At 40.2% G+C, this 26,782-nt stretch overlaps 1 protein-coding gene across 5 annotated transcripts in view; it reads left to right on the forward strand.

Annotated features, from left to right (window-relative positions):
- Positions 1 to 26,782, forward strand: part of LOC5577722 (rho GTPase-activating protein gacF) — a 410,293-nt gene that overhangs the window by 298,745 nt on the left and 84,766 nt on the right. For all 5 annotated transcript variants that reach the window (XR_002500441.1, XM_021844557.1, XM_021844559.1 and 2 more), the window contains 6 exons: positions 1,429 to 1,594; positions 4,471 to 4,768; positions 16,101 to 16,603; positions 21,219 to 21,374; positions 21,446 to 21,579; positions 21,650 to 21,840. Coding sequence is in view for 4 of the 5 variants with exons in the window: in XM_021844557.1 (XP_021700249.1) it covers positions 1,429 to 1,594; positions 4,471 to 4,768; positions 16,101 to 16,603; positions 21,219 to 21,374; positions 21,446 to 21,579; positions 21,650 to 21,840 (1,448 nt within the window). In the remaining variant the exon portion in view is untranslated. The remainder of the gene's footprint in view (positions 1 to 1,428; positions 1,595 to 4,470; positions 4,769 to 16,100; positions 16,604 to 21,218; positions 21,375 to 21,445; positions 21,580 to 21,649; positions 21,841 to 26,782) is intronic.

A 26,782-nucleotide genomic window follows, 5' to 3' on the forward strand; every position in this document is an offset into this window, starting at 1 on the left:
AATAGTCGCCGGATAATCAAGTCTCCGGATAATCGAGTCCGACCTGTAGTTCCAACTTCTTCCGAATCGCAGTCTCCGAAGAATTGTCGAAAACGTTCTATTGATTGAGAATACAGGGTGTTCGTAAATTATCCGAACAACACAATATGGGAAAGATGATCTCACATTTAAAACGATTCAGAAATCAATGACCGTGTTCCTTTTTAAATACATCCATATGTTCACACAAAATAGAATTTAAAATAATTTAGAAATAAATGCTTTTTTCTGAGATAGGCAAGTTTTAATTTTTTGGAGACGTTATTCCTGAGGGCCGCTAATCATTTTAGAGACGTTTTCTACCTAAAATTTGAAATAGATTAATCCAAATTTTGTAATACTGTTTGTAGCAATCAACAGTTCCTTGGCTTCAAGTTAGGCTGGAAATAGAAAATGAATCTGTTCAAACACTGTGAGTTTTATGGACTTTTATCTTCCGTCAAAAAGCTCAAAAACGGCTCTCTCTAAGACCTTTCAACACTTTTGTCTTGGTTTTACAAATATTTGAAATCGGGAATGTGCGAAACTTACTGCTGAAGAATATAATAGGTCAATGTATGATACCATGCAAGAATACTGAAATTATTCCGCTTAGTTGCATAGAGCCATGACTGCAAAGTTTGTACGGATAATTTGCGGACACCCTATACTTTCGAAATACCATGTTATTTGTTTTTCAAATGGACAAGTGAGACCTAAATTGAAATTTTGCAAATTTTTGAACTTTTCCGCAATTGATAATTTCTATTTTATTATTCTCTATCAACGTCATGCCTCAATAAGGTTTTTAAAATCTTTTCACAGATCCTGAAATATGATTTTAAATGCAGGATCATAGGTAAGTTGAAATCTGCTTAAACAAATAGATAGCGTTTTTCTGAGTTGAGAAACAAATGCCAAACTTTGATTGTGCTGCAATGCACAATATTCCAACAAACCTACATAGCCAATATGTAGTATACATATATTCCATTATCCTGACTACAGAAAACCCACATAGTTGAATGCAACTGTAAATTAACCAAATGAAAATTGACATTGACAGTCGTGCTTCCAACCCACGGTTTTACCACACGTTCGGAATAACCAACACAATAAAGTTCAGTCGTCGTCGAGTGCACTGACTAGGCAATAGATAGGTATGTCGTCGTCCTAGAAAGTGTATCAACAATGATAATATTGTTCCAGGGTTTCGTGCAATATTCAAAGCGTTGTCGGCGTGGTGTGGGAAATGGATGTGTCTATTCTATAATTCATTTGAACCCCAAACTTCGCTCTCCCGCCAACTGACGCCGCCATCACTTTGAGAGTTCCATTCACTTGTCCATGTCACCGCGCGCGCTGAAAATTCAGTCATTATTTAAATATTCATTTCGTTTCCAATTTCAGGTTATTGGCAGGCGAAAAGGCACTAAGAACGTCAACGATTCACAGTCAAGTTTGGAGTCCACACCCAGCAATAGGAAAAGTGAATCCAATAATGAATGGCCCGATCCGCCCGATATTCCCATATGCAGCACCGAGGACGAAGCCGCTTCCCTGTACTCCGATTCCGGTAAGATTGACCTTGAATTTACATTTCCGTGCGAAAGTTTGGGGTCATTCCCTAAAAAACATGTAAAGGCTTATATCTCTGGGATTACAAGACTTATCAAAACTCTTTATGTTTCTTACTTTGTAGGAATTCTGACGAAAACATTTTATGAATTTTGTTTACTAAATTTTCACTTGAAGATAAGAAATTTTTCCAAAAATCTCACTGGAAAACATGGCTGATTAATATTAATGATTTTGCATGCATCTCAAGTGATCCCACAAGTTTTACACGATGCCTCAAATGACTGCTTTATAGACTTTGTATAGTTTTTTTTTCTCCACACAAATTTTGCAAGTTTTCATTGAAGAACAAAAGACTATGGTTCTAATGCCACATTGATTTAAAATATTGGTCGTTTCAGCTCTGAAAAAAATTGCCATTATTTATTGGACATTATACAGAATAATTTTGAAAAACGTCGGAGCTACAAGTAAAAATTTAGTAAACCAAATTCATAAAATTGATTTGTCGAAACACCAACGAAGCTTAGCTTAGCTTAGACTGACTACACATATCAATGGTTGCTATTCCGTGATTGACCGAAGTCAGTGAAAATGCACAAAGAATCAACTAGAAGTTCAGCTGGGATTGGCCATAATCTTCTTCAGTGTGCATAATTCAGTGCCTCTATTTATACAAGGTCAATAACGGCGCCGGCCACGTCCTTGCAGTCAGGTGGGATTGAGGGAAGGAATGTTACCCAAGCAGCACAGTTTGTTGCTACCCAAGAAAAAAATTCTCTCTTGAAACTAATCTGAGTTGTCAATTGGTGAAACTATGACTTACAATTGCACTGAATAGCAACGCAAAAAGCGCAAGAGGCGGAGTCTGTTTGCAACATATTTAAGTAATATCGAAATTGCCTATTTGTTGCAAAATACTTAAAAGAAAAAAATGAAAACAAAAACATGAACGAGAATCGAACTTCCGACCTCAAGATCACCAATCTTCATCTCTACTCACTACTCCACCAGCTCTTCGAACAATTGCTTCGCCAATGCACTATAAAAGCGACCACATGGCCGATTGATCAAAGCTTGTTGCCAATAACTTGACTGCACCCTTCAGAATACAAGTTCATTACTAGCGAAATTAGGCCACGCCTGAAATAATCTAAACTTTTTGCAAAAACATCCGCGCAACACTTGAGAAACACCTTTTAAACAAACAAACTGTTGCTAGACCATGTTTTTTTGTTAGATGATACGTAAGGTGCAACTCAACCATATTGCAAGTGGATTGAAACAAACAAACTTCTAGCTGTCATACACGAAGTTTAGTGCAACTTTCTCGCAACTGAGATGAATCTTCTATGGGAACGAAAATTGAATGCAAGTTGCGGATGCTTTAAATGAAAGTAATGTGAAACATAACATTAAAACCGGCATTTTGGGAGAAGTTTCAAGAGTTTGTTTGAAATGTTGCTGAAAACATCTTGATAAATTTGACTTTATTGCTATTTGCAAGGGACATTTGCAGCAAATCTTGTCATTTCAAATATGTTGAACGTCAAACAAGGATTGAAATGCATGTTCATTGGAACGGCAATGAAACTTTATGAGCCTTGATATTGATATGGAACCGAACTAGAACCAGATAAGTTACAGATGCTTTTATTGATACGCGATTGAAACCATTTTTGAAAAGCATTTCTTTGGAAGATGTTTCGCGTGCTACTTGGGTAGTGTGTAACCTTTGCTATTTGGAGACCGTGTTTGCCTCTGCATCTCCACAAAGGTTACTGGGAGGGATGTTTGTTAATGGGGAGGATCGTTGGGTCAAAGGATTCACTTTGATAAGCGATTAGACCATGATAAACAATGATTTGTGAGATATATACATGCTTATACGTAAATATAATTGTTCATATAATTTCTATGTAGAGGAAAATTATGCCGATACTTGAGGTGACGAACCATTCAAAGTTTGTTGAACAAATACCTAAATGTAACATTCCTACAGCTGTCAGTACGAAAGCATGTGTTATTATATTTTACTCATTTGAAAAGAAACAAAAGACTCAATTGGTTGGGACATCATAGAACACTCTTATTCTTATGCCGACACTTACAGTGGCGAACCATCCAAAGTTTGTTGAATAAAGTGAACCTTTCGCAAGTCTACACTTGTAGTGTCGAACAATTCAAAGTTTTTTTTAATTACAAAAATAAAGGTATATAAGGGGTGTTCTGAAAAAAAAATGTTAAACATAAATAAATCATGAATCAGAGTTTGTGTCGACACTCACAGTGAAGAACCATCCATAGTTTGTTGAAACATCATATTTACATCCCACCATTGTAACGATTAAATGTGCAGTCATACATATTTTATAGATTAGAAATAGTAGCATGAAACGAGCTCACCAATTGATCCGTTATCCTTGACTGAGCAGCCACAATCCACTTTCAGCTTCACTCGTTTGCTCGGCTAGCACTCAGAAAAAAAAATAGGCGCGCGACCCGAAAAAAAAACACGGACGACAGCTCGGGCTTTCTTGACGCACTGCCCAGGAGCAAGCGTCAAGGTCGTCGAAAGATCAAAAAGAACGAACCCATCGCGGCACTTATTCCAACCGAACTCCCCGATCACGCCACTTTTTCACTTACGAGATCGAAGCGCGACATGTTTGATCCTCTGATTTGTCGAAACACCAACGAAGTAAGATTAACTCATTGCCGTTGGAATGAACCACAAAGAGTTTTAGTTGGAAATGTAATCACAGAGATATGGACAGAACACTTTGCATGTTTCTAGGGGGTGACTCCAAACTTTTGCATGGCAGTGTATATAAAAATTGTGACGACTCACCATTCTCATTGTTCCCATTTCAGACGATGTCATACCACAAGTACCGGACATTTCCGGCCGCGGCACGTACGTCATACGGAAGGGTCGGCGGAGACAGCGATTGGAAAGTTTGGACTCGAACGCCAGCAACAACCTTCCGATTCCGGGCAGCAGCGATCTTCCGCCACCGGCCTTACCGAGTCCCATCTTCCCCGCGTCCATGATGATGCCCAAGTCGCGGCACAGCATTGATTTGGGTCTCACGTCCTCAGGCTGCAGTGCCGTACTCAAAACCTCACACTCCGCCCCTCAGAAACTACCCAACTCAGTTCTCTCGCCCAGGTAATTACGGGATGGTATTGTCAATTAATGTTTGCGCGCTGAGGGATTGGGAATGGGTTTCGACCGCGAATGAGATACACTTTCCCATTTCAATGTCAGAAAAATGACAATCTTAGTTTAGTGCAAACCCGAGCAAAGTCCAACATCAAACAAAAAGCAAGTCGGAAGCATATTCTGTTTTCAGCATCAAGTTAATATCATAATTTGATATCAATTTTTTATTGAAAAATTTTCGATATCATATTTAGTTTTCGTTCTGCTATCATTTCAAATTTTTGATAATGTTTTCATTTTATATATTCATAAATTTATTCCTGCTACATGTATAAACATTAATTCTCATATGAGAATATAAAAAGAAGCATTTGTTTTGTCGCAGACTCGTTTCAATATCAATCGAAAATATGTACCATCAGTGCACCAGTATCCGCACAAAGTAAATTTGAAAACTAGAGCCGCTATACGGTTCAAATAGACAAATTGAATCATACTGTGGACATTTTTTTTTTGTTTATTTATTCAAATTACCATAGTTTTTAAGCTTGTGAGCGGGCTACAAGAACAAGAGTTGGTACTGGTACCTTGACGGTACATTTCAATGAGTTCTCAATTTGCCCTCCATGACAACAGAAACAGTTTTCAATTTGCTTTAACTGATAGCAAAAATAGTTTTCAATTTGATTTCATTCTTCTGCTCTCAGTTTTGATATTTTAACCGTTAAAACGACCAAAATGACAGCAAACTGAGTTATCAAAATTCGCGACATCACAATATCAAAATTAGTTTTCAATATGATCTCAAGCTTTGCTCGGGAAGACGCCATCGTGGACGAAACACAACGTGCTAATCTTTGGTTTGCTCTATCCAATAATATAAACTTCGGTCGTGTATCCTTTACTGTCAATTTTGTTACGTTTATTCATGTCTCTTCATCGATCCATTAAAAACTAAAGCTATCAGTACACGCTTTGCCAAATGTACAAATAAACCAACAAACAAACATCGATGTCAACACTAAGAGAAGGCAAATCCTTAGGATTCAGGAAACTCTCAAGATCACTCAAGGCATGCCCCGAATTTCTTCAGACCAGTGTTTTCCAAAGTACGCGAATTCACCCCACACTCCCATACCCCCTGGGGGCAATTTCAATTTCCAAGGGCGCGAACATTTAAAACGGAATGGTGGTGGGGGCTTAAGTGGGAGACAACTGTGCTAATTAACGGTTAATTGAAGAATGACAAAAGTTTTTCATTTGATCTCAGTGTTACTTCGATCCACGAACACTCCTCCGCAACACGGGCATTGTCCGAAGACCAATAGGTTTCATCAGCAGGTCAGCAACCAGTTATTCAGCGGGACAATACACGAATTGGTCCTCTCCTTTCTCCTTCACGTCTCGTGCAAATTGAAACCGAGTGGCAATGTGCTTGGTTCTATTGCTGAATTTTTCGGAATCCAGCATCTTCAGTGGGCTCTGGTTATCCTCGAAAATGGTAGGGTTGCTCGGCTGCTCGTTAAAATCGTTTAGAAGACGCTTCCGCCAAATCAGCTCCTGTGTGGCTTTCGAGACCGCCACGAACTCTGCCTCCGCGGTTGACAATGACACACAGGTCCTGCACGCCCAGCTAATAGTTCCGCCGGTAAACATCATGACGAAGCCGGCGTTGGATTTCCGATCTTCTCTGCATTCGGTCCAATCTGTATCAAAGAATCCGACCAGGTTTTCCGATTTCGCGTTATTACTTACTCGCAGCTTATAGTCTTTGGTGCCCCTCAAGTAGCGGATCACCCGCTTAAGTTCGTTCCAGTCGTTTTGCGTTGGACAGCTCGTTTTACGACTGAGGATAGAAACAGCCGCCGATATGTCCGATCTGGTGTTGACTGACACATTAGAGTGATGCAAATTTTGAAATGTTTGCTCCCCTATACTTAACCCTCTAATACCCAACCCCGCCTTTAGACGGGGTACACTTTGGAATTTTGTGTATTTTTTCGTAGCTCGGAAATCAAAATGATTTTATTTTTGGCTTATACCTTGACTCATAACACGCATATAAGAAAAGTTTTTTATGACCTTTGAAACTTTTTTGTATTTTTAGAAATTGTTTGAAAAATTGCATTCTTATATAACCTACAAATGCCTGAGCTTCATTTAACGTGTAATATAAAAAATCATACCTTTTATATTTTTCTACGATTAACCTATCACAAACGAAGAGCCTGGTGGTATTGAAATCATTTCAAACCTGTTTTTCCGTTAGTTACACGGAAAATAAAAAACGCTCCGAAAAAAAATTAAAAATTTAATATTTTGAAAAATACTGTAACAATTTAAATTTTTATTATTGCCAAACATCAACAACTAGAATTGAAGCCTTGAAAAAATGAAAAAAGCTAGGGATGTTCAAAAATAAAAATTATAAAAATCAAAAACCAAAATTTAAAAATTTGCGAATAAAAATAAATAAATGCCCAAAACGTGTTTAGAACGATTTTAGATAACGAAAAATAATACTTAAATCGAAAATAAAAATTTGGGTATTAGAGGGTTAAACGATTTGAATTGTGGTAAATAGCATCCTCCCAAAGTTTGAAGTGATTCGGAAGAAATTTGACTGTGCACACGCTATTTGAAGTTTATATGGAGATTACTATGGAAAACGCCAATCTTTTGTGTTCAGCCTTCTATCTCTGCGTCATAATATTTTATGCAAAGTGAACAAATTCTTCTAATGTGGAATCCTCCCACCTACAACTTTGTCGAAGACCACTTTTTGATTGGACCTCAGGATAAATTGTTATTCATCATCATAAAGTTGGTTGTGGTTGGTTTGCATCACGTATATGGCAACCCCAATCACACCCAATGGATTTGACAGCAGCCAAGATCATTTGAGTATCCGCATTGAAATGCATTTGAGTATCCAACGGTTGCTTAGAACATGTTGGATTCGAAAAGATGGCGGCGCCGCATACTGCTGGTTTGCATGTGGTATGCTAAACCAACTGTTCGGCAGCCAACAGTGGTGCTCCTGGCGGGAAGAATAGATCAAAGTAATCCAGGCTACTACAGCAAAAATGCAGTGTTGCTCTGAAAGTAATTGAATGATCATCTCAGCATGATTTAGACTTTATTATAAAATATAACAAATTATCCTTACGTCCCATCGAAATGTGGTCTTCGGCAAAGTTATAGCTGGGAAGTTTTTACGTGAGATGAGAGTGTTCACTTTTCCATAGATTATTATGACGAGCAGTTAGAGGACTGAACACAAAAGGTTTGCCTTTTCCATAGTAATTTCCATACAAACTTCAAATGGCGTGTGCACAGTCAAATTTCTTCCGAATCACTTCAAATTTTGGGAGAATCATTTTCATCATAATTGTCATCGTATAAGCATAGGGGAGCAAAAACTTAAAATTTGCATCAGTCTACTGACACATAGAGCAACTGACCAATTAACTTCTGGTAGTTTTTGTTGTCCGAAAGTAGCTCTCCTTCATCTAGTATCGATAGGGATTTTGGACGACTTGGCCTCCTCTAGTCCATTCGTTCACTAAATTTCACCGATGTATCGCTTCTGGTTTAAGAAGCGTCGTTCTCGTCACGCTCCACTTCGATCCCAAGGTACCAGTGTGCGTTTCCCAGTGACGAAATGTTGAAACGTTTCAGAAGTCCTTTGGCTGTTCTCTCGATGATACGCTCGTCGCAGCTGGCGATGATCAGGTCGTCGACGTACACAAGAATGTAGCACCACTGGTTACTTTCCTTCTTCCGATAGAGACACGGGTCAGAATTACACTTCTGGAATCCCAGTTGCAGCAGCTCAGTGTGCAGCATGTGGTTCCAGGATCGTGCGGCTTGCTTCAGTCCGTATATGCTTTTCTTGAGTCGATACACAGGCTCGAAGACTTGATCATAATCGGTTCCGTACTGCTGGCTGTACCCCTGTGCAACCAGTTTCGCCTTGAATCGCGTAACTTCAGCTTTGGCCCCTCGCTTGATCTTGAAGACCCATTTCGATCCGACTGCCTTCCGTCCAGGTGGTAGGTCCACCCGGTCCCAGGTCTCGATATCTTCAATTGACTGCAACGCCTTCTGCATGGCGGAACGCCACTTGTCGCTTTCAGGACTTGCCATGGCCTCGATGAATGTTTTCGGTTCAAGGAGTCCATCATTACCGGTACACATAAACAGTCGTCTTGGCGGAATGCCTTTATTGGACCTTTGAGATCTTCGTGGGGTTTGCATGTAGACACCACTTGGGGCTACCTCCGGAACGCCATCATCTACGCTAAATATCATCTAGTACAGGAAAGAATCCTGCATCAGCTTCACTCATACGATCAGCATGCTGCTCGGGAAAACCTTGAAATCTTCTTTCTGACACCACGCTAGAAGCATCATCGCTATCCTCTTCATTGCTGTCATCGGCGTTGAATTCGATTTCCGGCTCATTGAGCTTGATATGTAGTTCCACTGCATTCGATTCATTCTCCGCTGGTGTTTTCGATTGACTCGTCGAACTTGACATCTCTGCTGATGCTGGTAGCGTTGGTTTCCGGATTCAGTAGACGGCAAGCTTTGCGTCCCCCAGCGTAGCCCATCACTAGTTTTTCAGCTTTCCGGTCCGGCTTCTTTCGCTTCTGACTTGGAACTTGGACCCATGGCAACGGTCCAAATACCCGGAGATGGGAATACGAAGGTTTGCGATCATGCCATAGCTCATAGGGCGTTACACTTCTGTCGTATGTAGAATATTCTGCAGGTAGTTTGCTGTTGAAATGGCTTCATTTCAGAACTTCTTCTCCAGATTAGCTTTCGTCAGTCATCATTTTTGCCAACGATCGGTTCTTCCTTTCAGCGGTCCCATTTTGCTGGTTCTGTTTGTTGTAGCAGAATGCCGTTGTCCGCGAAGTACTTCTTCAGTTTGTCACCATCGGTCCGGAAAATCTTCGGCTTCCGGCCGAACTGGTTCTGTGTAGCGTGTATCGAGAAAAGTTGTCCACCAGTACTATACAGTAACGGTTTCCACCCGGAGTGTTCACTTCGAACGGATCAGACAAGTCCGAATGGATGAGATCTCCTACTGCTTTGCTCCTACTTTTGGATGCCTATGGGAATGACAGCCTTGTCATCTTGCCTTCGTAACATGTTCCACACATCGTTTGTACGCCGCAATCTTGCATAGTGATTCCATTGCATAGCCCTTCAAGCACAACTGTCTTGATTGCATCAATGCTCCGGTGTCCCAACCGGCGCTGCCACAGATGAACGCATTGCTTCGGATGACTGTCGGTGGCATTTTCTTCTTCGATCGTTTCTTGAGATGATACAGTTTGCCTTTCCGTTCTCCAAGCATGTGGGTTTCTCCGTTCTTGGGGATCTTGCATGACTTCTTGTCGAAAAATACTGAGAAACTTTGATCAGATTTCCAACTATTGCCGGAACGTGATAAACTTGACTCTGCTTGATGTTCATCGGGTTTCCTTCACCGTTGACGCCTTGAAACATATGTACGCCAATGCCGTTGGCCCTGATTCGCTTTCCGTCCGCTACCGTAATATTCTCTTGCCGTGATGTGTCCAGAGTCTCCAACAGATCCGCATCGTTGGTCATGTGTGAAATAGCTCCGGAGTCGAGGACGCACAGTTCTATAGAAGAAACAAGCAGCAAGGCACGTTTCGTCAGTAGAAGCCATTTTCACCTTCTGCTTCTGATCCGCAACCTTACTGTCCTTCGCAAGCTACTTGCAATCACAACGGTAGTGTCCCTCCTTGTTGCAGTAGTGGCACGTTACTTTCGGTCTTGCAGATGACGGTCCGTTAGATTCGCCACTGGTTCACTGTACTTTCTCTGCCGCCTGGCGCTCCTCACGACGTCTCCATTTGTCCAGTAACTTTCCCTTAACGAATTCGAGAGTAAGGTCCTACTCTGGTCGACTTTCCAGTGCCGTAACATACTTCCGCCTTCCAGTAACCACTGCGAGCAAAGCTTTCGTAACACATGGACCTTGCTTGAGAGAGATGACCGCTCATGGTACTTCTTCAAACTGTCGCACATGTCCTTCACCGTTACAGCCCAAATGTCGTGAGATAGTTGACCATCTTCGATTGACAATCCGATGAGCGCCCGTGCCTTCGCGTCCTTAGCAGTCCAGGTGGCATCCGCTTCGTCCGGCTTCGGTTCCGTAACGATGGCCTTCAATCCTTTCTGGATCGAAACCGACTCCATTCGAAACTTCCAGACTGAATAGTTGGAATCTCCCAGCTTCTGCAGCGAAGACTTGAACTAGTTCATCTTGAGAATTTCTTGATTATTCCGCAGTTCCGCTTGACTAGTAGTTTGCTGGAGCTTACAACCTGATGGAATGTGGGAGCTTTTAGGCGGAAAAAAGTGGAAAGACAACTGATCTAGTTAACGGTTTATTGAACAATGACAAAAGTTTTTTCATTTGATCTGACTTGGTATAAAACAATAGGTTGCTGTGATGAAGTTCTAGGACCGCAATGTTGCTTCGATCCACGAACATTTATGATCACTTTTTATCAACTGGAGACGAACCAGCCACCGGCTGAAAGTATCGATAGTAAAGATAAGAGGTAATAATAATATTTAGGGGAAAGTGGGGCAGTTTGGCCACCTTAAGGAAAAGTCGATAAAAGTGTCGAAAATATTATGAGTTCTTTAAATGTTTGCACAATTCTAACAGTTTTCAGATGAATACACTAGATCAGCATGATTGCTTTTGTATTATGAATTTCACGGATGAATTAATGATATTTCAAAATTAGTCATTTTTCGAGTCGATTTTTTACTGATGGGGTAATATGAGCCCACTAGTTTTGGTTGTAAAATAATCTCATATAATCTAAAAAATCAATTATTTTTTTACTACTCTTGAAATTTATTAGTATTTATAAACACGCCGTGCAAGAAGATTTAATTTTTTAAGAACATTAAAACAGTCAAACATTTTCATTCTGAAATGATGAAATTTTAAAGAGCCATTTGGGGCAATATGGGCAGTTTTTTCGTACATCATTTATTTCTTTTTCTTTGAGTTTCGAACACTGAATTGTTACATGCCTTATATTTCATTTCATCATCAGCTTCGGGGTTGCATATTATTTCTGATGAAATTTCAAGAATTTATGCAGTTTTCAAGGGGTGCTCATTGGAAAAATCGCGCCGACTACCCCTACTTTTATCAACATTACCTATTTCGATATATTTGTTACACTCGAGTGCTCGAAAGAAACCATTATAAAAACCGAGGGGGGCGACACTCCCAGATCTTCGTTTAGATGCACTTTCGGATAAAATCCGATTTTTTAGATCAGTGTATTATTCTAGATTTGACGTGCTTCATGCGCTGACATCTTCTGTTGAACGATGCGCGTAGATTGATGAGATGCAAGAAGATGTGAATGGGTGGAAGGAGAAACAATGATGATGTTGATGATGGGGAGCGTAGTGCTACAGTTTTTTTTTCTAAACAGTTTCAATTATACTTGTAGTTTTCGTTGTTATTACTTTCAATTTTAATACAAATCAGGCTAGGTGAAAAGATTTTGAGCCTTTATTTAAAGAGTAAGTTACTGGTAGCTATTTGTTTCCAGAACTGCATGCTCATTTCTGGGAAATTGTACTGATTACCATTCTAATCTTTAAGGAACAGCACTGCACAACACCATTTCATCGTTAAGTAAACCCAGTTAACCCGAAAAATCTGCGATGAAATCCCTAGCTTCAAAAGGCGAAGAAGCAATAAGTTTTGTTAATATATTGTAAAATTAAAACTCAATTTGATAATCAATAAAATATTTATTTATGGGTAGGGGCGTGTACAGACAATTTATTAGATCACAACACACACCAAGACACGGACTGAAAATAAGTAATTACTCGTGTTCTCCGAGCTTCTTCCGCTGCCCTTTTCGATTCAATGCCACCAGGAACGCCAACTGTTTCAGTCCATCTCCACCCACAAAGCCTTTCAATCCCGAAATAGTTTATTCCTTTAGCTACATGCCACTTTCCTCGGACCTGGCGTTAAACATGACACTTCTTATCTTGAAAGCAATCGCCGATCTGATCGTACCGGAAACGATTCCGCCGGGAAACTTGATCAGCAAATTCCATACTCGGTTCTTCAGCTTCTTGGGCAGTCTGGAGCGTTCGTTAAGGTATCTGTCCTGTCGCATCATGGAACCAATGATCAGCATCCTGCTGAATCTGGGCCAAAATCCGAACAACTAGCTAACCCAGGAAAATATCTGCGTGATCTTCCAAAACCTGCTGGATTTATAATTTATCATGATGTTTGGAAACATTCCATCAATGATGCAGCTCCGTTCTCCCTCTTTGTTGCTGATCGATGACAACTGAGTCAATCCGTTAAAACACTCATGTAAGATGCGGAAAGATGAGGTAGATTTATGAAGATGGATAAAGATGTTTTATAAGATGCCACGGATAAAACAAGATAATATGCTGCAAAAAGATGAAAGGTCATCGCAAAGATTTTCAAAGATATCGTAGTAATCTTAAATATCTGGATGTGTCGCCCCCCTCGATAAAAACAATTATGGAAAAGTTTGATCATCAAAAATCGGATGCCAACTCACCATATTATCATGGGTAAATAATTTAACATCAAAATAGACTTGAGGAAATATCTGGTTGATGCTCTAATGAAATCTTCAAAACTGCAGAGAAAATATGAGATTCACTTTCACTATATTGAAAAATAACACCTCTTTACGTGACATTGTAGTGTCATAAAAGAGGAAAAGTATTCTTTCCGCGTTTTTATCATATAATGCGTCCTCAGAATCGTCAAATGAAATATTTAAATAAAAAAAATCAAAGTGAAATTGCATCTCGTAAGGCAAATTATAGATTAGAAACATGGAAAGATGAGTCGTTACACAGAAAAAAATCCGTTCTCGTATCCGTGAACAGCAGACGTGAACTCGTCAACAACAAAAATACACCGTGAACTAGATCATGTTTATGTGACCATTTGTGGTAGTTCATGGTGTATTTTTGACAGTTCACGTTTTTCAGAATTCTTTTTTGAGCGTGTAGACAATTTCCTGTTGAAATTCTAGGATCGAAATTTAATGACTGTTTATTTTATAAAGTGGACACTTTGTGTAGTCTATAGGGTGTTTTATGTATTTTGGACAAAGCGTTACGCGTATATAATTTGGCCACTTCCATTTGATTTACAATACTTTGATTATCCTATCTTTTGAATTTATCAATGAAATCGCAATCGCTGTTCTGTACATCATTCGACTAATGTTGTACGATGTTGTGATACTAAAAAAGCCACCAATCTAATTAAATTTCACACGAATAAGGAGCAACGTTTAGAACGGTCGATTTTTTATAAGGTGATTAAAAGAAATACCCAAGTAACATTAGTAGCTGAACAACAGTTGATTCAGCTGAAATTTGCTTCAGAGTGAGTTGTTCAACTGTCGTTCGACTAAAATGTTTGTTGGGTAGCCTGAACAATTCGATAATCGCCACGGACTGTTCTTCAAAAGCAGCATTTCTTATTCATGTCTTCTAAAAAATCAAGTTATTTTTGGAGCAACAATTTTCCAGATATCATAATAACAATTTACACTGATTTTTACAGATATTTTTAATTCCAAGGGAAATTAAATGAATATAATTTTAAGATTTAATGTACAGTATTGGACATATGAAATACATGCGGTTTCTTATACACAATAGTCACCTTCAGAGTCCTTATATGAAAAATAACCGGCGCCTTCATAGTGTTGCTTATTTAGTCTCCACGTCATATTTAAAGCGCACACTTTTTTCCGAATACCTATCAAAACACAATGAAAATCATCAAAATTGGCAACACTGCTGTAATGAAATAAAAATTATTTTTCATGTTTCATTTTCATAATATATTATTTTAAGATAACCGATTGAAATATTTGGAGAAAAACGTTCACATTGCCGAAGATCGGTAGATATGCGTACATGTTTTTAGTATGAGCTTTCTCAATAAAATGATCATAAAGAGTAAAATTTACACTTTATGATGCGGTTGAAACTTCCGGTTTAGTGCTGTATTATACAAATATAGTTTCTTTAGTAATCTAAAACAATTTAGAGCACACCTTACGCTTATTTTTTTTATCTTTATTAACGAGATTTTTAGCCCTGGGCTAATTCATCTCGGGACCAACGACTTTACTTCCCTTCCGAAGGAAGTCGTCACTGATTTTTTGTGACTATCTCGGGGATGGGATTTGATCCCAGGTCCTCGGCGTGAGAGGCGTGTGTTCTAACCACTACACCAGGTCCGTCTGTGGGTGAATATTCTGGCACAAGCTGGTCCAGCAAAATTATACCCAATATGTTAAAGTTTCACTGTATAGTATTTGTTTTGTTTCATCTGCTTATGTTTTCCTGGAAACTTTGATAACACCTTTTGAATTTGTTTACCGGCATATCGGTCTATTATACCACTAAGGTCGAACTTTTGCCCCACCTTACTGTAATCAAAATTTCCATAAAAAAAAGTAGCAGTTGAAAAGAAACAAATACCAAAAATGTCAAAATATTTACTCATTTTAAGCTTTAACAGTTACAAAATTGATTGTCTTAAACGAACTTTTGCCCTGCTGATTCGAACTTTTGACCTACTATGCGTCTAAATTTTTTCCCATGCATTTATGTAAAAACTAATATACCTCAAAGCATCTTTATGACACCTATAAACGCCCTTACATAAACAATCGAATAGGAATTCATCTTCATTAGGTTCCATGCAATGGTTTTTTGACTTAAAAATTACAATTGAGAATTACCTAAGAATTAGCAAAAAAACTGATTTTTCTCAAACTGTTTAGCATGCAGGCTCATGAGAGGTCACTAATTTAAGTTATCCAAAACGAACTGCGGCAAAACAAATGAACTCAAACGATATGTTCCGATGGCGCCCCGGTTTCAGTGAGAATCACTCATCTACAACTTTTCCTAGTAACACATATGTTACACTGTAAAACGACTACTGTTGCCGAATAGTAGCAGTTTCCCAGAAAGAAGAAAATGTTTCTCTATTCTCTCGATTTCTGATATTATTATGCATTTGTATATCCTCCACGTATCTGTAACATAATATTATTTCATCGATACTTCAGCGACATTCCAATGTATCTCAGAACAATGAAAATACAGCATTAAATGGCACATCCTCAATCCTTTCTGTGCCATCGATAGACACACACCTCCACCCAATAATAACCCGCACTTATCTCCTTTCCGTTTGTTGTCTCAATTTTGCTTCCAGGTCACGACTATCATTAGATTTAAGTTCACCTACCTCAGAGCTTTCGACAAACGTAAAGAAAATCACAACCCCAACCGGAAGCTTCCCGGCGCACCTCCAGCAGCAGCAACAATCCTCACAATTCCACAACGGCAGCAACAATAATAACAATAATAGCCTGAGCAAATCGAAATCCAACAGCAACAATAATCTCAGCACGGCCTGTGTTAACAACAATAACAGCATTACCGTTCTTGGAAACTCCGCTGGTCCCGTCCTGATCGGAAATGGCGCCCAACAGCCGATAGTTTCCTCGCGCTACACCGAGTTCAAAACGTACAGCTCGACCTTCGATGCCCTGCAGGCGCTGGAAAGTGCCAACAACAATAGCATGACACGCGGAGGCGCCACCGGAAATGGCACGGCCACCGTTGTGCCCGTTGTCCCCGATAACGACAGTTCGCTAATACGGGTTTCCGCGCTACCGGCTGTCACACCACCTCAACACCCCGGCCAGGCAACAGGTAAGCACAGTGCCTCTTCTTGTCACCCGAATACGCTTTTTTTTGTCTTTCTCACGCCTCAAACCATTGAGAGAAAAAGTATCTGCTTATTTGCGCTTGGAAACCGCAACGTGGATCTTCCACCCCAATAAATTATTCAGCATCATAACGGTTGTGGCTTTATTTCCCTGGAGCTGTCCTTTCATTTCAAAGACCTTGGAATAGCAATTTCTTCGAGTTTTTCACAGCTCCGGTTTTGATGGCAGTAGTAATGTAGGTAAAGAATATGAACCATCCGGTAGATGGGATTTTAAATTAGCATCATGTTATATCAACAATTTAAATCAGAAGCTTATAGTTAGTAGGTTGATTCAACTTGATTCAAGACTAGAATTGAAACATTAAAATAAACTAATCTAAGTGATTTCGATGGGATTCGAACTCACCACTCTATTTGCTAGACAAGCGAATCCCCAATTATGCCAAGGAGAGGACCCAATACCGCAAAATGCAACCTGAATACGAATCCACATTAATCACGTGGTTAGGGGCTGTCCATTAATTACGTAAGGGGTTATGGGGGGAGGGGGGGTTTGAGATTTCTTACGCGCCTTGCAATTTATTATGGATTTTCATACAAAAAATCTTATCATGGGGGGAGGGGGGATGAATAATCTCGAAAATTGTCTTACGTAATTAATGGACCGCCCCTTATAGCTCTGTGGATAGCACACTTTTTGTCATGGGTCACTTGGATCATTTTGACTGCTTCAGAATAAATTCTTTCAGCACCTTCTCTAGCTGATTAAGGCTCAAGAATCCATCATTCAATCATCTGCAATCATCAAAAATTGAAAACCAGTTTTTTCGTTCAAATTTAAAACAATCCGCATGAAAATCTATCATCGCATTACAGATAGCAAGTACAATGCAGGGATAGATTTTCTCAAGCATTGGTTGAATTTTGAGCAAATAAATTGGTTTTGAAAATTCGTAAAACGATGATGGTTATTTTCCTCTTAATCTACACTAGGATGGCCTGCTTGAGCCCGTTCTTTGCCTTTAGCAACGACAAACTTGCTTTGATGTTCCAGCAAAACCTTGTGTAGTTTCACGGTCGCTAGATAACTTGCATTGATCCATATTACTTTACTTTACTTTTGATGGCGCTACGTCCGTCAAGAATTGACTTGCGCCACAATGTTACGCCAACAAAATCGGTCATTGGCTGCTCTGCCGTTATACGCATAATTGTCCCATGTTACTTTTTGTGCATTTTGACTTTTTGTCATCAAACAGTTTATTTTTACGTATAGTTTTAGAAAACACTTACCAAAAACTAACTATGTTCGAAAACTCAATGAAAAACAAGCCAAGTCAATTTGTCCCATTGTTGAATTTCCACGCATAACTGTCCCACTACTGTACTGTCGTGAATCGCAAGTCAGTTCCATCTGTAAAAAGTAGGCATTGAGAAAATGGACTGTGAAGTTTTCAAACTCGTTTTCCATATGAAAATTCAAAAAAATCCAAAGAATTGTAACATGTTCCAATCTTAATGAAACTTTCACAACTTGCTTTGCACTACTATATCTTTCCGAGAAAAGTATAAAGATGATCAAAACAAGCTACATTTTTGTGTTTCACGGTACGAAAGTATGTAGTGAGACTGATATGTGGTTACTTTTCATTATGGGTCAATTTGACTTGCTGTTTTTTCTTATTTTTTCCGAACAAATCATATTATTTCATTAGTGCAGCTGAAAGAGCATTGGAAGAGATGTTGAAAACTGAACTCAACTCAATTTTGATGAAAATGCAGATTGGACTGACTTGCGATTCACAGCAGTGTATTTCTACGCATAACTGTCACACTATACAATTCGCTAATCTTGAACAGAATATTCAGTTGTCAGTTTTCAATGAGCTGGTGTTTGGGAAAATCGTTTTGAACATCTTCTAACCTTAGCTTTACATCCCATGTGGAACACAACCTCTTTTATGTGTAAATCACAATTTCAATTTTTTCAAACCGCCGTCATCGATTAGAAATTCATCGATTAGAAATTCACCGTGGATTCATCACGAGGAGTACTGAAATAATCGCACTTGAAGAATCAGTAACCATTTTAATTTCGAGTCCATGGCTTGCGACAAATCAACAGCATGATTTAGCAAACCAAATCCAAATAAAAATAGTTCGTTCGTTATTGGATGACTTGACCATATGCGGGATTGGTCCGAATACCGGTTCACTGGTGGTTGTGGCCATTATATTGGCGAATCTGAGACCTGGCTTGCGACATATTAATTTTCATGAATTTGCAAATCAAAAGGTCAAGGTGGTTCAAATGTATTTGAATGACTTGACCACATGTCGGATTGTTCTGGATTCCCGGTTTCCTGGGAGCAATGTGTCGGTTCTGAAACCTAGCTCGAACATCAAACTTCATAAATTCACAAATCAAGGCTAAAGAAGGGTAATTCAAAGGTTCCTGGATGACTTAATAACATGCCAGGTTGTTTTGGACACCCTGTTCCCCAGATGAAGTGGACTATTGTGAAGATTTTAATTTAATTTACCACACTCCTGGTCAATACGAGGCCTAAATGTGTTAAAATCTTTAAACGCGTTTTTCTTTATTGCATATTTTGGAACAATGGACAATTATGCGTATAACGGCAGCTGCTTGCTTCCTTGATGCGTAGAAACATGATATTCGTGATACTTTTGGAGGATCTGCCGTAACATAAAGAATGGGTCTGTTGTCGATCCCACAAATCTGCTTGCTAGCAACAATGCCGTCTATGATCTGGGAAAGCTTTTTTTGTGAAAAATAGTGACCGCTCGATAGTTCTCACATTTAAACTTGTCACTATTTTCGTATATTGGGTTTATTGCTTTCAAGTTACACTCCTCCAGTAGCTGTTCTGTACAGGCCCGTTTTAATAAGTTCCGCCCCAATATCATCCTTCCCAGCTGCGTTGTGGCTCTTGTTGTTAAATGATAAGATCCTTAACTTTGTTGAAACTAAAACTACAGAAAACAACCACCTCTCTTTTATCCCATGTCTAGGTATCAATATGTTTACAATCTTACTCTTTAAGCGTTACACATAGACATCTCCACTGCAGGGTGTGTGATGTACCTGCTCTCAAACACTCCTCCTCATCACACAACCACCAAACCGCACATCAGCATCATCACCGAGCTCCTTCTTTCCTCTGAGCTCCTGACACCGAGCTCCTCCTAGCTGCCGAACTACTCCTAGCCTCGAGCTACTTGTGGTGGGCTGCACCATCCTTCTTGTGGTCAATCGCGCCGTCGTCCAAACTCCTCCTTGCTATCGAGTTCCTCCAGCACTTCCAAGCTCGTCCTCTCCGATCAGCTAGCATCCGCACCTTCAGCCTCGTGCTCAGCATCTTAGCCACCAAGCCACCTTTCGTCCAGACTCCACCTCCCATCTAGGCTCTACCCTCTCGTTGAGGTTCTGCCTCATCGTCCAGGCCGTGTCTCCTCGTCCATTCGTATATCGTGTGGCAGGTACGATTGTACTCTATGCCCAGGGAAGTGAGGATCATCAACGAAAGACCGGGAATTGAACCCAGACACCTCCAGCATGGCTTTGCTTTGTAGCCACGGACTCTAACCACTCGGCTAAGGAAGGATTCAAAAAACTATAGCGACTTTTGTCAGAGTGCTAAACTACGCTTCGGGTATCGATTTGGCCCGCAAGAAGGTATCACCGAAATTGCTGTTCGCCGACACATTGGCGAATTAATGAGCAAAGGCCTCAGTAACCTCACCCGCATCGTTAGTGAAGCTTCCCTCTTCCCTGATCACTTTCTGTACATGCCTTTTATTGTCACTGACGGCTTTCACCTTCCTCCAAAGCTCGCTAAAGCTAGTGAATTCCAATAAATCTGACGTAAATTTGGCCCATGTTTGGCATTTTTGGCATCTTTGATCAACTTTCTGGATTTAGCATATGCACAGTGAAACCCTTTCAGCTTACTATTTCTCGAGGGATTATCCAGAGTCAGTCTACGTAGCGCTCTCGGCTTTTGATTGCATTGTAGACATCGGTACTCCACCAAAGAATGCACACTATTCGGTGGGGGTAAGCACCTTGTGACCGTCAGGGAGTTGGCAGCAGATATCTTTACAGAACCCGTTCCAGTCCGCCTTCTCAATGCTCCAGCCAATACGCCTCCAGTTATCCAGTTCAACTACCTTATGCGGTATATCTTCTCTGACAGCTAATCCATCCCTATGGATATATGCATTTTTCCTGATCCTGGTTCCTTCCAATTTGAATTAATTTATTGGTTGGTACCTACGCAATGAACGAAACTACATTGAACAAAGTTTACAGTTGAGCGGTAATCGCATGAACGGGGGGGACCTGTAGCTAAAGGAGTAAGCTGCGAAGAAGAATAAGAGACGTACATCAGTCGAAGAAATTGATAATATATTATTATTATTATATTATATTATTGATGATATATTATACTTTTTTTATAGATCCTCATTGAAGGATCACGTGGTTCATGCACAATATCACACTATAACATTAATAAACAACACATGCTTTACAACACAAATACTAATTAAGCTTATTTCTACTTTTTCCAGCCGAAGGCCTTTCCACGCCGCGCCGTGAACTCGCACCTCCGATCGAAGAGGACGAGGAAGTGGACAGTGACACTCAGCGGGGTGCCCCGCTACGCAAAATAGAGGATAATATTAGTGCTTTATTACGTGGTGATATATCTGTTGCTAGAGTAGCCGGTTGGTATCGAATTCTCTCCAAATCGCCTGAAACGTTGCATTGGTTTCAAACTCAATCTTCTCTTTCTCAGACATACCTCCCGCGAGACGTCCATTAGGTTTTCGTCTAGGTGTTCATAAATCAGAAAGTGCCAAAGAAATGCTTTTATCGCAAGCTGGATTGGGGCCTTTGCCACCGTCACCGCCGTCATCTAGTCCTGAACCGGTAAGCATCCAACTTTTTTTTTCTTCGCAGCTAACGCAGACTAACTCTGCCCTTTGGTTTCACATTTTAGGACAGTGACGAATTTCCTCCGCTGCCTCCCTCGCCTACCGAGGAACCTGAAGTTGTCCACCAGCTGCACGGCATACGCATCAGCTCACGCAATCGGTCCAACAGTACCAAACACGAAGGTCACTTCCGGGACGAGCAACCACCGGCCGTCCCGCCTCACCGTGGCCCATCGATCAATACGCTTAAAACAAGGTGAGTGTCCGAGGAAAATGCGGGTTTTCAAAACCTTGCAACTGTTGAATGATCGCGCATCTGATACAAATGTTCGTGCATTTCACGTGTAGTGTAATCTAGGCTTTAAGGGTTCTCAAAAAGCTTGAATTTTATATTGGACCTATTACAAGTGGTTATATTCTTAGTTATTTGTGAAGCCAAGAGACCATTGTCCTGCTGACATCAGCTAAATTGAAAAGGCACGTCTCGAGTAAGACATGTTGGTGCTTTGTTTGGCCGTGTCAAATTGATGCTTCGACGTCCCATGAACTGCCGATGCAGATGGGTGGCAAGTCAAAATGCGTAAATTTACACAGCGTCGAACATATATTCCACTGGCGTTTTGCCAGAATCTTTAACTTATTTCTTTAGAAAATACACTAGCAGTTCAACTGGTGATTGAATTCCACTCAATACGGAATCCTCCAAGGATTGTACCAGGAATTCCTACATAGAATCCATCAGGAATTTCACCAGGAAGTCATCCAGGTAACGGGATTCCTTTTAAAGTCTTTCCAGGGATTCCATCAGAAGTTATTGTAAGGATTACACCAGGGATTCCATCAGAGATTCTACCATGAACTCTATCAAAATTTCCTCCAGGAATTCCAATATAAGTACTTCTAACGATTCAATCATGAGTTGCACGGGGGATTACATCAGTACTTCCATTAGGAGTTTCTCTAGGGATTGCATCGGAAGTTTCTCTAAGGATTCCATCGGTAGTTTCTCTAGGGATTCCATCATGAGTTCTTCTGGGGATTTCATCAGATGTTCTTCTAGGGATTCCATCAGGAGTTCCTTTAGGTATTCCATCAGCGATTCCTTCAGGTATTTCAACTGGAACTCTTCTAGGGAATTCGTCAGAAGTTCCTCCAATGATTTCATTAGGAGTTCCTTCAAGAATATTTTTAGTAATTCCTCCAAGGCTTCCATCAGCAGTTCCTATTGGGATTCTATCAAGAGTATCTTTGAAGCTTCAGAGCTCTTCTGGATATTTCATCAGGAGTTCCTCCAGGGATTCCATCAATAGTTCCACCTGGAATTCTTCCAAAGATTCTATCCGTTCTTTCAAAGATCAGGACTTCCCCGAAAAATTCCATCAGGATTTCTTCTAGTGAGATCATAAGTAGTTCCTCTAGGAATTCTAACAGAAGTCTCATCAGGAATCTAATCCAAATTTCATCAGGGATTTCTATAGGTATTCCTTCAGGAGTTCCTCTAGATATTACATCAGAAGTTTCTTCAGAGATTCCACCTAGAACTCCTCCAGAGATTACATCACAAGTTCTTCTAGGGATTACATGAGTTATTCTGGGGAATACATCAGGAGTTCTTTTGGGGATTTCATCAGGAGTTCCTTCAAGGATTTCATTTGAAGTTTCTTCAGATATTCTACCTAGACTTCGTCCAGGGAATCTATCAAACGTGTATGTAGGAATTCCATCAGGAGTTCCTTCAGGGCTTCCACCTGGTATCCCTACAGGGGTTCTTTCATAAGTTTCTCTAGGGATTCCATCAGAAGTTCCTTCGAAGATTCACTTGGAATTTCTCTAGAGATTGTATCAGGGATTCCTCAAGGAACCCCATCAGGATTTTTTAAGAAGTTCCGCCAGGAAATTCATCAGGAGTTCCTATAAGGATCCCGTCAAAAGTTGCTTCCGAGATTCCATCAGGAGTTCCTCCAGAGATTATATCAGGAGTTTCTCGAGAATTTCTTTCATGATTTCTTCTAAGCTTATAATAAGGAATTTTTCTAGGATTTCATCAGGAATTCCTCCAAGGATTCCATCAGAAATTCCACCAGGGATTACATCAGAAGTTCTTTCAAGGATTCCATAAGAAGTTTCTCTAGGGATTTCATCATGAGTTTTTCAATAGATTTCATTAGGAGTTTCGGCAGGGATTCCATCAGTAGTTCTTCCATGGATTCCTTGTGAAAAACTTCTAAGATTTCATTATAAAATCCTCCGGGGACTCCATCATGAACACTTTCTGGGATTCGATCCGAAGTTCTGACAGGGATTGTATCAGGAATTCTACCTCAGGAATTCCATAAAGAAGTTTATTTCAGGAATTCCATGGGATGCCTCCCGATATTCTTCAAGGAATTAATATCTTCAAGGATCTTCAAGGTTTATCAGGAAATACTCCTGGGATTTTACCAGAAATATCTTATAATGATTTTATCACCGGAATTACTGAAGAGATTTCTTCCGGAATTTCTCGGGGAATATCTCCAGGGATTCTTGGGGGTTTTCATAATTCCTCCAGCAATTTTACCAAAAAATTCTTATAAGGATTTCACAACAAATTTGGGAATCCACCAGTATATCCTTCAGTGACTCTACGAGGAGTTCCTCGTGGGAATCAAAAAAGAAATTCCTTCAGGAGTTCCCCTGAGAATTCCTTAGAAAATTCCGTTAAGATTTTTACGGGGAATTCAAAGAATCCTCTTTATGGTCTTCCAAAACATTCTGGAAAAAAATCTTGAACCTAGCATTTGTCTGAATGTCTTCAGATTGATCCCCTCGAAGGATTTTTTGGAACATTTCTGGAAAAATTCCTGGAACAATTTTTAAGTTTCACTGGAGGAATTCTTAAATAAATCACTGGAGGAATTTTTGGTGTAATTCTTGAAGGAAGCAGTGTGATTCATCCCTGAATAAATCCATTGGGAAGTTTTTGGATAAATCCCTGGAGGACTCTGTAGAAAAAGTATAAGAAAAAATCACTGAAGAAATTACTTTTGGAATATCTGAAGCAATACATGGTGGAATTTAAGGAGGAGTCATATGAGGAAGCCCTGAGAAAATTTCTAGGGGAATTTCTGAATGCATCTTTGAAGAAATTGATATACCAATCTCTGAAGGAATTCTGGTGTATTCCAGAGTTTTTTCCAGCAACTAATTTAACTCATCTTATTCACATATTTTTCAACAGGCTGATTAAGGGATTCCTATGTCCTGGAGTATTACCTGGAAACATTTTTGGAGGAATCCATTGAGATATTTGTGGAGGAATCTCTGGAAGAATTTCTGAAAGAATACCATAAGTAATCTCTGCAAATATTCCTGGATGAACTTTTGAAAGATATTATCAGGTATCTGAAGGCCAACTACAAAGGCACGTTCCCCACCAGTTGGAAGATTTGTGCCATCGCCATATTTGAGCCTATTTCATCATCTACCCGATGGGAGAGGGAAGGGAAGGGAAAGATGGGAGGAAATAGGAGTGGGGTCCCTTGAAGAGGGAAGATCGCATAAGCGAAATAAGAGCATGTAGCTCCATACCACAATGGGTTCGAACAGCGCCCTAAAAAGGGCACTGCAAAACGCATGAGCGTAAAGAGAGCCTATAGCTCATTACCACAGCGGCTTAAGAATAACAGAATGTCCTGAAGATTCAGGCTTCTGAATTCAGTTTCACTTAATAAGTGTTTACCAAGTAATTGGAATCGCATTTGCGCAAAAACTGGTCAGTTTCATATCAGGTGATACGAAGTTCCATAATCGGAGTAACAACTATCACACACAAATGATTCAGCACGCTGAATATTTGCCATATGATAGTTGAGCCGGCAGTGGCCTGTCAACGCTCTGACCAACAGACTGCAATTCTGCTTTGACAGATTTGTTAAATACTTCGCCACCCTTGGCGATGGCTCAGTAATGTACAATTTGACTGACGACATGACTCCAAACTATTCCAATATTGCTTGTGCTGAGTTGCCGCCCAAGAGTTTATCTGAAGCTTCACCCAGCACTTCGAAATTGGAATAGCCGGCTCAGGGCTAATGAAGTCATGCGATGCTCCATCGCGAGCTAGCTCATCAGCCAATTCATTTCCAGCGATGGAAGAATGGCCAGGTACCCATACAAGGTTTACAGGGTTGACTGAATTCAGTTCCTCAATTTGAGTTCGACATGCGATAACAAGCTTCGACCTCGAGTTGGCCGAAGCGAGAGCTTTTATAGTAGCCTGACTATCTGAACAGAAGTATATGACTTTACCCATTACGCGAGTTAAATTTTCACGGATGGAAGTTTCTTTTTAAAAAAAGCTACTTAACTACCCTAGAGCCGAAATCGAACTAAACGTTTATTACAATCTATCCATTAACTACACTTCATTTGCCTGCACTAGCACTTTTCGTCGTCGCATATCGAAACAGCTGGATCGCGTCGATGACCGATGGTTACATCCGCCCCGATGCCGTCGTCAGCAATCTCCACTGCACCCATTCTGGCGGCTCCGTTACCGACTCGCTGCAGCTGGGTCGTCAGCATTTTTGGTTAACGCCAACCGGGTAGCTCCGTTGCTAACTCGTCCCTTCCTGAGAGATGAGGTTCCGTGCGAATCACGTCCATTAGACTCAAAGGCTTGATCCTGGGTTGAATGTCCACCACTGATTCCTGAGTAGCTATGTCATTAGATGCCTGTATCTTTATAGTGGCTGATCTGTGGGAGAAAACTTTGAAAAGAATCGCAATTACGATTATCATGCAGGGGAACGAGATGATTCCCCCAAAGGCGGGCCAAGAGGGCCACTTGATGCTGAAGCTGGTGTTGTTCAATCGGATATACTCCATCTCCTTTCTCATCTCCAGATGCAGGTTATGCAAATGTTCCAAACTCAGGTTTGCTATTGTAAACTGCTTCTGTATTGAAATTCCATCTAAAGGTAGCTGTATTGGGCTTCCTGCCATATTCTGAACCGTGTTTGAATAGCTGGTATTGTTGATGGTTACTTCGCAATCGTGAAATGATAGCAAAAACGTTCCAGTTAAAGTACGATTACTAATTCCACAATTTGATGTAAGAGAAATGTTTTGGATTGTGTTCAGGATAATGTTTCCATCGTTTATAATAATGACTTCCTCATCAGGTGGGTTCATGGTATAGTTGCAGCTAGCTTGCT

This window comes from Aedes aegypti, chromosome 2 (genome assembly GCF_002204515.2).
Source record: "Aedes aegypti strain LVP_AGWG chromosome 2, AaegL5.0 Primary Assembly, whole genome shotgun sequence".
NCBI classification, from domain to species: Eukaryota; Metazoa; Arthropoda; class Insecta; order Diptera; family Culicidae; genus Aedes; species Aedes aegypti.